The 13,175-nt window shown below is 36.1% G+C and overlaps 1 protein-coding gene across 1 annotated transcript in view; it reads right to left on the bottom strand.

Annotated features, from left to right (window-relative positions):
* Positions 1-4,531: 4,531 nt before the first annotated feature.
* The window catches only part of KIAA1109 (KIAA1109 ortholog), a 194,850-nt gene continuing 186,206 nt past the window's right edge, over positions 4,532-13,175 (bottom strand). The window contains exons 81-84 of the mRNA XM_011948638.1: positions 11,356-11,550; positions 10,587-10,721; positions 7,440-7,605; positions 4,532-5,253 (exon numbers count right to left, since the gene is read on the bottom strand). Coding sequence (XP_011804028.1) covers positions 5,037-5,253; positions 7,440-7,605; positions 10,587-10,721; positions 11,356-11,550 — 713 coding nt within the window. The 3' untranslated portion in view covers positions 4,532-5,036. The remainder of the gene's footprint in view (positions 5,254-7,439; positions 7,606-10,586; positions 10,722-11,355; positions 11,551-13,175) is intronic.

Genomic DNA, 13,175 nt, shown 5'->3' with positions numbered 1-13,175 from the left:
CTAAGTCTCTTTGGAGGTCTTGAAGAACTTGCTTTATGAATCTGGGTGCTCCTGTATTGGGTGCATATATATTTTGGATAGTTAGCTCTTCTTGTTGCATTGATCCCTTTACCATTATGTAGTGCCTTTCTTTGTCTTTTTTGATCTTTGTTGGTTTAAAGTCTGTTTTATCAGAGACTAGGATTGCAACCCCTGCTTTTTTTTTGTTTTCCATTTGCTTGCTAGATGTTTCTCCATCCCTTTATTTTGAGCCTATGTGTGTCTTTGCACATGAGATGGGTCTCCTAAATACAGCACACCAATAGGTCTTGACTCTTTATCCAATTTGCCAGTCTGTGTCTTTTAATTGGTACATTTAGCCCATTTACATTTAAGGTTAATATTGTTATGTGTGAATTTGATCCTGTCATTATGATGCTAGCTGGTTAGTTTGCCCATTAGTTAATGCAGTTTCTTCATAGTGTTGATGGCCTTTACAATTTGGTATGTTTTTGCAGTGGCTGGTACTGGTTGTTCCTTTCCATGTTTAGTGCTTCCTTCAGGAACTCTTGTAAGGCAAGCCTGTTGGTAACAAAATTTCTCAGCATTTGTTTGTCTGTAAAGGATTTTATTTCTCCTTCACTTATAAAGCTTAGTTTGGCTGGATATGAAATTCTGGGTTGTAAATTCTTTTCTTTGTTGAATATTGGCCCCCACTGTCTTCTGGCTTGTAGGGTTTCTGCTGAGAGATCCACTGTTAGTCTGATGGGCTTCCCTTTTGGGTAACCCGATCTTTCTCTGGCTGCCCTTAACATTTTTTCCTTCATTTCAACCTTGATGAATCTGATGATTATGTGTCTTGGGGTTGCTCTTCTTCAAGAGTATCTTTGTGGTGTTCTCTATTTCCTGAAATTGAATGTTGGCCTGCCCTGTTAGGTTGGGGAAGTTCTCCTGGATAATATCCTGCAGAGTGTTTTCCAGCTTGGTTCCATTCTCCCCATCACTTTCAGATACACCAATCAAACGAAGATTTGGTCTTTTCACATAGTCCCATATTTCTTAGAGGCTTTGTTTATTTCTTTCCACTCTTTTTTCTCTAATCTTGTCTTCTCCGTTTATTTCATTAATTTGATCTTCAGTCATTGATATTCTTTCTTCCACTTGACCCATTCAGCTATTGAAGCTTCTGTGTGCTTCACGAAGTTCTCATGCTGTGTTTTTCAGCTCCATCAGGTCATTTATGTTTTCTCTACACTGGTTATTCTAGTTAGCAATTCGTCTAACTTTTTTCAAGGTTCTTACCTTCCTTGCATTGGGTTAGAACACACTCTTTTAGCTCGGAGGAGTTTGTTATTACCCACCTTCTGAAGCCTACTTCTGTCAACTTGTCAAACTCATTCCCTGTCCGGTTTTGTTCCCTTGCTGGCAAGGAGTTGTGATCCTTTGGAGGAGGAGAGGCATTCTGGTTTTTGGAATTTTCAGCCTTTCTGTGCTGGTTTCTCCCCATCTTTGTGATTTTATCTATCTTTTGTCTTTGATGTTGTTGACCTGTGGATGGGGTTTTGGTGTGGATGTCCTTTCTGTTTGTTTTCCTTCTAACAGGACTCTCAGCTGCAGGTCTGTTGGAGGTCCACCCAGACCCTGTTTGCTTGTGTATCACCAGCAGAGGCTGCAGAACAGCAAATATTGCTGCCTGTTCCTTCCTCTGGAACGTTCGTCCCAGAGGGGCACTCGCCATATGCCAGCCAGAACTCTCCCGTATGAGGTGTCTGTCAGCCCCAACTGGGAGGTGTCTCCCAGTCAGGCTACATGGGGGTCAGGGACCCACTCGAGAAGGCAGTCTGTCCGTTATCAGAGCTCAAACGCTGTGCTGGGAGAACCACTACTCTCTTCAGAGCTTTCAGGCAGGGTCGTTTAAGTCTGTTGAAGCTGTGCCCACAACTGAATATAACCTACACTTCCCCTGAGTGCTCTGTCCCAGGAAGATGGGGGATTTATCTCTAAGTCCCTGACTGGGGCTGCTGCCTTTTGTTCAGAGATGCCCTGCCCACAGAGGTAGAATCTAGAGAGGCAGTCAGCCTTGCTGAGCTGCGGTTAGCTCCACCCAGTTCAAACTTCCTGGAGGCTTTGTTTACACTGTGAGCATAAAACTGCCTACTCAAGCCTCAGCAATAGTGGACGCCCCTCCCCCAACCAAACTCTAGCATCTCAGGTCGAACTCAGACTGCTATGCTAGCAGTGAGAATTTCAAGCCAATGGATCTTAGCTTGCTGGCCTCAGTGGGCATGGGACTCACTGAGCCAGGCACCAGAGGGAATTTCCTGGTCTGCCAGTTGCAAAGACTGTGGGCAAAGTGCAGTATTTGGGCAGGAGTGTAGCTTTCCTCCAAGTATGGTCACTCACGGCTTCCCTCGGCTAGGAATGGGAAATCCCCTCACCCCTTGTGCTTCCTGGATGAGGCAACGCCCCGCCCTGCTTCAGCTTGCCCTCTGTGGGCTGCACCTACTGTCCAACCATTCCCAATGAGATGAAACAGGTACCTCAGTTGGAAATGGAGAAATCACCCTCTTCTGCATCAGTCTCGCTGGGAGCCATAGACTGGAGCTGTTTCTATTGGGCCATGTTGCCAGAAATCCCCTAGACATTCTTATAGCAATTGATGGAACATTTGAATCTAATAAATCAAATCTAATATTTAACAATTTGAGCTTTATTTTGTGTATTTTAATTTTTTTCATTTTGAATAATTGTTACTATATTTTACAAGATTATTGATTTATATCACGTTCAACTTTTTTTAAAAAAGGGTTCTTCACTATAGACAGTTTGCAAATAACAGATCTCTAGTAAGCCTAGAAGTACAGCGTTTACAGATAGAAAAGCAAAATCCTTTATATACATTTTTTTTTACATGTTATTGAAATTTTACAAGTTATCTGGATGCACCATGTGATGTACTGGAATCGAACAAGGTACATGATACTCAAAAAATAACTATAATAGATCACTTGGAAACATTGTAATCTAAGTGGCCGACCACGCTTTTTTATTTAGGAATAAATCTTAAAGATCATCTTTTTTCCCTTTTTCATGGTTGCATACTATGCTACTGAATGGATGTCACTTTTAATTAACCTGTCTTACACTGATGAACATTTGAATTGTTTCCAACCATTTATTACAAAGAATACTGCAACATTACCGCAACATACTCCCACAATACTGCACTATTGCAGAATACTGCAAATATACATGCTTGTATAATTATTTCACACACAGAAGTACTGTATGTATGTCCAGTAAAAATTAATGCCTGTTATTTTGATAGCTATTACTTAATTGTCCTTCATGGGAGTTGTACCAATTTAGTTTCTCATCAGTAGTGCACAGATGTGCTAGTTTTCTCATAGCTTTGTCCAACAGAGTCATAGAGATTTTAAGTAGTTACAGATTTAATTTGTCCTTTTGCTTTTTATAACATTATCACAGTTAGTGCCAGAAATAGGGTAAGTTTATACTTATTATTTTATAGGCACCAATTAAGAGATATGGGGGTGGGATTCAGAGATCAGACACATGACAGCTGCAATGGCCTAGCAGAAAGAATACAAAATTAGACATTAGACAGCAAGTCTTAATTCCCCTACTAACATTTACTAGATCTATACCCTTGGCTAAGTACCTCAGCTCTTCTGGAGCTTTTTGTTGTTTAATCTGATAGAGATAAAACTGTGTTACCTACCTAAATGAAAGCTCTTGCTTTAGGTGTTTTGTAACTCTAGCTCTTCAATTCTACCGTTTACCCAATCTTTAAACTGGCCATACTGACTTCGCTAGATTTTGAGCCTGAGGTAATTATAGCTACCTTTGAATATTATTTTAGATCTTGCTATTTTAATTTTTTTATACTTAATGTGTGTACATAATACATATATATGTAATATATAACATCATTATATATAACTTCATACACAAAAAAATACAAACATGTAAGGAATATAGTATAACAAAAATTACTTGCTGTGAATTTACCATTAGCTTAAGAAAGAACAATACCTAATATTTCTCTTAGGTATTATTAATATACCTCTTGTGTGCCTGTCCCTAATTGCATCCTTCCTGAGCTAATTTTTTGTAAACATAGTTGTCTTTTCGTGTTCATGGGGGATTGGTTCCAGAACATCTGTAGATGCTCAAGTTCCTCATATAAAATTGTGTAGTATTTGAATATAACCTACGCACATTCTCCTGGATACTCTTTAAATCATCTGTAGATTATTTGCAATACCTAATACAATGCCTACACATCATTCATGTGGACTTAATGTAGTACTTCGTAAATACAAGTTTTGCTTTTTGGAATTTGGGTGGAATTTTTTTTTTCCTGAATATTTTCGATCTACAGTTGATTGAATCCACAGAGGTAGAACCTATGGCCCGACTCTAATATAGGTATAAATTATCTTCTATGAAAGCATCTGATCAGCTGTGACATGGGATGGGCATCTATTAATTATAAAAAGGAGAAAAAGATTCAAAAACGACTACAGACTTAAACCATTATTGTGACTTTATTACAATAGTTAACAATATTTTAGTGGTATACAATCATACCACAATTACTCAAGCTATATATAGACAGGTATTTATACAAGTCTACATTAAAAAAAGAAAAAGCAATTAATTGACCTCCCCAAAAATCACATTATCAACAAGATTTTTTTCTAAAAGTTATGGCCAATCACAAAAAAAATTCACAGTTATTCTGCAAATATTTTAAAGATGCAGGAATTGTATTGCACATTATATAATTATAAACCATAGCAAGATTTATATATCTTAATCTAGTTTTTCACAAAATTTACATTATCATGCAATACTTCACTGTACACAGAATGATGAGACTAGAATAAACTGGTTAACTTACAAACTTTTAAATAATAGCCAAATTTAGAATTATTTTAAAGTTATATTTAAAATTATTATACTAAAAAAAACTCCAGTGTAATAAAACTGAACAGACACAATCATAATTTGTTCAAAGATCAAATTACTTTTTAGTGTTCTTCTTTGTCTTTGCCTTTCTTTTCCTTTTCATCCTGTAGTGCAGTACCGAGCTTTTTGATAAGAACTGACAGAACCTTGTCCAGTGGATCCATGACTCCTCTTTGAAGCCATTTAGGAATAGTAGTCCTAGCATGATGAAAGCCCAATTTTTGAAGAATATAATCAACACCTACTGGATCAATCTTTCTTCCAGTCCAAGAAATTAACCTAAAATAAAAATTACAGTTATTATTAAGGAGTATAATAATGCCCTAGAGCACAGTTCTAATGGTAGGAAAAGAACATCAGTAAGCCTCTGTAATATACTCAAAACAAAATATTTTCAGTAGGTACATTTGTATAATAATTGAGCCCATAATTCCTGGATTCACCATAATAATAGTATTCAAAAAATAATATATATATGATTATCTTTGACAACCTAAACACAGCAATAGAGTTTACTATATTTCATCCTGAATAATTTATTTTAGGCCTGTTATACAGTTATCTTAAACATATAAAAAGACATCTGGTTAATTTTAGTAGATTTCATAAGCATGTGGCATAATGGGAGAAAAAGGCTAAAATTTACTGAGTGCTATATGCTAAACATATTTGAAGGGAGAACCATTTTTTCCCTATTCTTGCTATTTCCTTATACGTGGAGAAACAGCTATTACTGAAACACTCCTGGCCACCTTCTGCCCCTGTATGGATGATTTATCCAATAGGCAAAGTTAACACAGGAAGTAACAGTTCAGTACCCTCCTCCCTGTTGGGAGCCCTTCATTTTAGTCTGTTCCTTCATGCCACAAGTTTTTCAGGAGCAAGCCCCTAAACAGATTAGCCCTAGAGTATATTCTGTGTTGTCTGTGGCTGAGTACATACATGGAGCTGCTGATTGTACAACTCCTGCAACTCCCTATCCCGCCCTTCCCTGAAGTTCTGCATCGATGCCCTGCAGGTAGGACCAAACCCGAACTTTGTAGAAAGCTATTGTTGCCATATATCTAAACCACATTTTTTGTTATCAGCTTTATCCATATTAATCTCTCCCACTATTTCAGCTGGTTCTGAACTCAGGGTGGGGGTTGGGGGTGGTTAGGCATTTATCTCCTCAAACTCAAATAGTTATAAGCATTTTGCGTTAATTAACTCATTTAACCAGTGTAATGATCCTACAAGGTGGGTAATACCATTTTCCAAATTTTTCATGAGTCAACTGAGGCAGAGAGAACAGAGGGGTCAGGTCTTTTGGCCTAGCTCAGTCAGCTACTATGCAAAAGAGCTGGGCTTACAGCCAGAGCTCTTAAACCATGCTGTCTACCACTACACCACATTACTTAACTAGTTACTCTTGATAGTTTGCTAAAAAAAGGAATATAGTGACTATTTTTATGCTCACTTGAAACTAAATTCATTTTGTATTCAATTTAAATATATTATTATTTAGATTTGCAAATACAAAACAGATTTTACAAACCGTTTTCTGCATTAGGACCTCTGCAGTATTTTAACAGTTACTCTTTCTCATGGGTATATGCACTATTAGTATCAAAGTGTTTTTCTTATTTAGTTACAACCAATTTTACGGTATGCCAATTATTTATTAACACACAAAGTCACTACTTTCTGCCTATACAAGAGTCCTCACTGCATAATGGAGATTTTATTTTGGAATTATTTTGTGACATGAATATGTCTGAATAAAAACCTTATCTAAATAAAATCTATATCATTTTGCGGAATGTTGTGCTGGGATGTAATGGATTTTTTTTAAATACTGTTATTTCAAGATTCAGACAGTTACAGCAAAGCAGATGAGATGAAAGGAAAAAAAACAGGAAAGTGACCATGACTCAATAAGGGAACCTTAATCTGATAGTGTTAAATTTGAGATTTTAGGCATGGTTTTATAATGCTTAGTATGCAAACAGAGGGGCACTGTGACCCTGTAGGTTTTATTACAGTGTTATAACATATATCCAGTGAGAAATTAAAATAGTTCCTTAACAATTAAGTATGACTTCTACTGCATCTTGTCGTACTAAGTAACAAAACAGTTTACAGTAGCTACCTCAAACCCTGAAAATAACATCTTGGTGAGAAGGTGAAAAACTAATGGCAACAGTAGAAGGATAATTATTCTCATATTTTAGTGACTGACAGAATGTCACCCATTGAACAACTCATCAGTGCTGAGCTATTCTCAACGTTTGTACTTCAATCACCTTACCTAGAAACACAAAAGCAGAAAGAAGCAGCAAAGACAGCACACAGAAGCTATAGACATTACAGGAGACTAACTTCTGAATACATTTTTTGATAATCATATGTAACTTACATTATTCATAACTTTTCTCATAGTAATCCCTTAGCATATGGGTAAAATGTATATACTCATTACTTACCTAAGAGTAGGTTCTAGATGCCATGTATTGCACATAAAATCTCTCCAGTCCACAGTAGTATAAGTGATGCTATCTTCTCTATCTTTATCAGAGGAATTGTCATCATGTATAATAATTGGACTTTTCTGTCCTGGTCGAGTAGATAAAATCCGAGGTGGAAAGATGGCTATAAGGAAAATTTAGATTAGTATTATACATTTATCTTAAATCACCATAAGAATTAGAACATCAGCATTGGTTTCATTTCTCATTTTATCTGTGACCTGGCCAAAGCCTCATTTAATTGCATTTCTTAAAAAAAATAGTTTAAAATAAGCCATAAGTACCAATTATTGATATTTCTTGGAGATAAACAGTGTCAGCATTAATGATAAAAAATGCTGAGATCATTGACTTGATAGCAAGCCTATGGCACTGAAATTGATAGCTGCAGGTTTCCTAAAGAATGGCTGTAGGCAGTTTTGTTTTGTTTTTTAACAGCTTTGAGATATAATTCATATACCATACCATGCATTAATTTGAGCTGTGTAATTCAATGGTTTTTGCATGTTAATGGCTAGATGTATATATATTTGAACAGTGGTACTAAAGAGGTTTTAATGTAAGCAAGCTTTTCACCTTAAGACAAGTCTTTTAATTGGCTATAATAATTAAATATAAAGTGGAATCTGAGACATAGGTATTAGGGTGGTGCAAAAGTAATTGCAGTTTTTGCCATTAATACTTTCATATGATCTTATTTAATGAATACAGCTTTCCTCTTAGGGCATTAGTTTCAGTACACAAACTGAATGTAAAATAATTGATTAATTAGGTAATACGTGTTATGTAGCTCTGGTTATAACTTGATTGGGAATGAGCCTCAAAATGAAGCTATAGTAACCCACTACATAAGAACACAGATGCCCTATTCAGTTGAGGCCTGCTCAGTTGCTGGGTCTTTATTACTGGTGGTGGTTACAGTGCTGCAATTTATTTGATGTTTTCTAAATATGTTGATTCTGGTATAGTCTGACATGCTGTTAAGAATTTTCTCAGGTATGTTTGAGTATTTGGCCAAAACGAATTGCTTGTTGTTTGTAATAACTTTATTTATAATTGAAATCCTCACAGATATATTTTGTTATTGTAAATCCACCCCCTTTTCCCATTGAAATGTTTTATAACAGTTTATATTAAAACAGTCTTTTTGTTGTTGTTTTTTAGAAACACTAATCGTTTGTGGCAGACCAAGATTAACACACTATTTCAGAAAATGACAAATGTTTCACATCATACCCAAGAGAAACAAATTTGTCAGGTTTTCAAATATAGGTGGACTAGAAAATAATTCTGAACTTCACAGGTTTATCTTGAATCTGTTTTTTTCTACATTGTTTAAATATTAAGGCACAAAAACAAAAGGATTACCACTGACTGGTATCTGTTGGGGCTGTATGTGAAGATTTTATTTACTTATATATGATATATAAGATTGCCTATTATACAGTTTCTGTCATTTTACTTGAAGTTTCTACTGAGGTCATACAGATTTCTACCAGCCATAATTATTGATTTTACTCTCTCACTGAATTTTGGGCACATCTCGATTGAATATTAATAAAACAGCATTTCAATGTATGCTATGCTACCTTTGTACTCTTTCAACATGGTCGTTTGATAATTTTTATTTTTAAAATCTCTTCAGGACAAATTCTATATTTTTTCCTCATGAAGAAAATGAAACAGTATTATAGTGTGACTTGAACAAATTACATTTATTCCAAGCTATTTACTAGGAAGCACATCTGTGATTTTACCATTGTATATTTATAATGGTGCAATAAATATTTATTGAATGAATAAATGACTATATATTTTGTAAGCATTCCAAATCATTACATTTCAAACTACCTCATTCTTTTCAACAGTACAGAGTACTATAATATATTAGCTAATTCCATATATTACAGTTGCCATACTTTTTTTTTTTGAGACAGGATCTAACTCTGTCACTCAGGCTGGAGTGTGGTGGTGCGATTATGGCTTACAGCTCACTGTAGCCTTGAACTCCCAGAATCAATTGATCCTCCCACCTCACAGCCTCCCGAGTAGCTGGGGACTACAGGTGTATGCCACCACACCTGGCTACTTTTTGTGTTTTTCTTAGAAATGGGGTCTCACTTTGTTGTCTAGGCTGGTCTCAAAGCCCTGGGCTCAAGCAATCCATCCTCCTCGGCATCTCAAAGTGCTGGTATTACAGACATGAGCCATTGCCCCCAGTCACCATACATTTCTTAATGGGTAAACATTAAGTTACCAGTGTGTAAACCAATATTAGCAAGCTAATTTATGTATTTATGTATTAAAAAGAAATAAATTTTATTTATGTATTAAATTTATGTAAAAATAAATTCTTTTTAATTTATGTATTAAAAAGAAAAGGTTTTCTGCATTCCAAACATTTATCAGCTTAATTCAGTTTTCACAATTAGGTAAATAACTCATACTTCTTTATTATGTAGTTGTTTCTTTAGTCATTTCACTTTGATTTGCAGTATTTCCTCACATTTTCCTATTTTTCAAGAATCTCCTATAAGGTCTAACTGAAAATGTACAAAAGATAATGTATACCGAAACACTTTGTTTTTTTGTTGTTGTTGTTGTTTTTTTTTGAGACGGAGTCTTGCTCTGTCTCCTGGGCTGGAGTGCAGTGGCCGCATGTCAGCTCACTGCAAGCTCCGCCTCCCAGGTTTACGCCATTCTCCTGCCTCAGCCTCCGGAGTAGCTGGCACTACAGGTGCCCGCCACCTCGCCCGGCTAGTTTTTTGTATTTTTAGTAGAGACGGGGTTTCACCGTGTTAGCCAGGATGGTCTCGATCTCCTGAACTCGTGATCCGCCCATCTCGGCCTCCCAAAGTGCTGGGATTACAGGCTTGAGCCACTGCGCCCGGCCTACACTTTGTAAAGTATAAAACACCATCGGTGCTGTATATATAGCAAGTACTCAGAAAGTCTGTGATAGTCTTATTAACGCTATTTACTGATATCTTCAACTCACAGGAGGAGATATATTCCACTCATTTTCTCATTAGACCATAACAATTCATGTAAATGGCACTGACAGCTGCCATTCCTGCAGCCTGAAAGAAAGAGTATTCCACCCACCTTTTTCTTTTTCTTTAAGATAAGCTGACACTAAATCATGAAGAAACATGATGAGCTCAGCATCCATAGTCACACAAATGTGGTCAGTGAACTCTGTCACCACACTACATTCTACTTTTGGCTTCAGGTTGGCATCTGCAGTAATATGGTAAAAGATTTAATAAAATGAGTCATCTTCTTCCCATTAATAAGGATTTACATAGGTCTGCGTAAACGCATCCACATGAAATGCAACTGTAAAGAAATGAGTAATATCTGTATGTGATTCATAGGATGATGATAGTTTGTTAAGTACTTTCCTAGTACAGATTGAGTATCCCTTATCCAATTATGCTTGGGATCAGATGTCTTTCAAATTTTGGATTCTGGAATATTTGCATTATACTTACTTGTTTCAGAATTCCAATCCAAAAATGTGAAATCCTCCAATGAGCATTTCCTGCGAGTGTCATGTCATTGTTCAAAATATTTTGGATTTTAGGGCATTTCAGATTTTTGGATTGGGGTGCTCAACCTATATATGCCATTTATTCCTCATAATAGTCCTATAAATGAAGTCCAATTATTATTATTCATTTTACTGAGAGAGAGGTATAAGTTCGTTAAATAATTTTCCGGAGGTCATATGGTTGATAAGAAAATAAATCAGTTTTGCCTAGAAAATCAATTTCATTAGATATTAATATTTTAAAAAATCCATGGGAAGAAAGCAGTAGTTTGAAATGCCTTTAGAATTTTCTTATTAACTTTCAATTGTTTTTCTACATACCCTGTAATGAAGGCTCCTGTGGTTCTTGAACATGAATGGATTTAAAGTCAAGCTGCATCCTTGGTAATGCAAAGATAGTCTCTGTTTCATGGTTGTAGCTAGAACCTCCTCTGAATCCACTCAACAAACTAGAATTCTTCACAGTAGTGCTATTCTCAGTGTTGTTAGCATCAACGTTACGAAGTAGATTTAGCTCTACATGCATAATGATAGAGAGTCAAATTAATAGGCATTGACAAGCCTATATAGCTTTCAAGACCACTATAATATACAGAACTATTATTTCAAAAGTTGGAAAGAATCACATTATATATAGAGAGAGATATAGATACACTACATATATAGTATACAGATAGATACATATGTATATATACACATATATATGTATATAGATATATGTAGTATATCAATATCTATCTCAGTATTGTCAAGACCAAAGCTTTATAATGGGATTTGTATAAACCGAATACATTCTAGCTTTGGTTTCTTGGATTTTAAAATGAATATTATTCTCAACTGAATTTATGTCTGAAGTTGGAATTTCACTAAGCCCAAAGGGCTCCATAGATTGAACACTTCACTCTTACAGAATCTGAGATTAAATAGGATCCTGGTCTTGAAATCAGGTAGAAGTACTGATTTTCCCCAACATATGTGCTATGATTAAACCATAGATGTTAGTTTTGTAAAGATCTTGTATAGATCTTAGAATTATAATTATTTTTCTTCAGACAACAGTTCATTATGCTAATAGATGCTTTAGAACACTCCAGCCATAAAGATCCCCCTTCCCCCAAATCCCTGTTTGGAAGGTAAAATAGTCAATACAGGCATAATCTTCTGATTCACTTTCTTATTCTCCTTTGTTCTAGGAACATTTTTAACAGTCTCTATTCAGTCTGTGAGATGGCCTATTCCATGGTAACTGTTCTCGTGGGGCCTAATCATCATCTTTTCCATTTTGAAAAAAGGTCATTTTTAGCTGGGCATGGTGGCTCATGCCTGTAATCCCAGCACCAAGGAGGCCGAGGCGGGTGTATCACGAGGTCAGGAGTTTGAGACCAGCCTGACCAACATGGTGAAACCCCATCTCTACTAAAACTACAAAAATTAGTAGTTTTGAAAAAAGGTCATTTTTAGCTGGGCATGGTGGCTCATGCCTGTAATCCCAGCACCAAGGAGGCCGAGGCGGGTGTATCACGAGGTCAGGAGTTTGAGACCAGCCTGACCAACATGGTGAAACCCCATCTCTACTAAAACTACAAAAATTAGCCGGGTGGGGTGGCACACACCTGTAATCCCAGCTACTCAGGAGGCTGAGGCAGGAGAATCGCTTGAACCCGGGAGATGGAGGTTGCAGTGAGCCAAGATCCAGCCTGGGCAACAGGGCAAGACTCCGTCTCAAATAAAAAGAAAAAAGGTCATTTTTATGTAAAACACTGAAAAGTCTCAACATCTCTCACTCTAGTCAGCTTTCCAATACACAGAGATAATTGGTAAAAGCAATACTATAAACCCAAATCCCAAAAGTGCCACAAAATAAGTTATCATGACCACACTATCACAAGACGGTTGTATCTAATCAAATGGAAAAAAAAAAAAAAACAACTATCAAAAGCACTTTCTTTTAAACTTACAACTTGATAGAATCGTAATATTTGGTTTCATTTTGTTCTAGCTATCTGAACTTTAAGTTTGTGGTATTCCACTATTTAATTGTTTAACAACCTCCCCAAACCTCTATTTTTTAGCATTACTAGGAAAATATTTTTCCAGAATCATTTCCTAAATATTTTCTAAAATATTTCTCAATGTAATAA

This window comes from Colobus angolensis, unplaced genomic scaffold (genome assembly GCF_000951035.1).
Source record: "Colobus angolensis palliatus isolate OR3802 unplaced genomic scaffold, Cang.pa_1.0 Scaffold280, whole genome shotgun sequence".
In the NCBI taxonomy this organism is placed as follows: Eukaryota; Metazoa; Chordata; class Mammalia; order Primates; family Cercopithecidae; genus Colobus; species Colobus angolensis.
The sequence above is the reverse complement of the archived record's forward strand: the minus strand, read 5'-3'. Positions and strand labels throughout refer to the sequence as shown.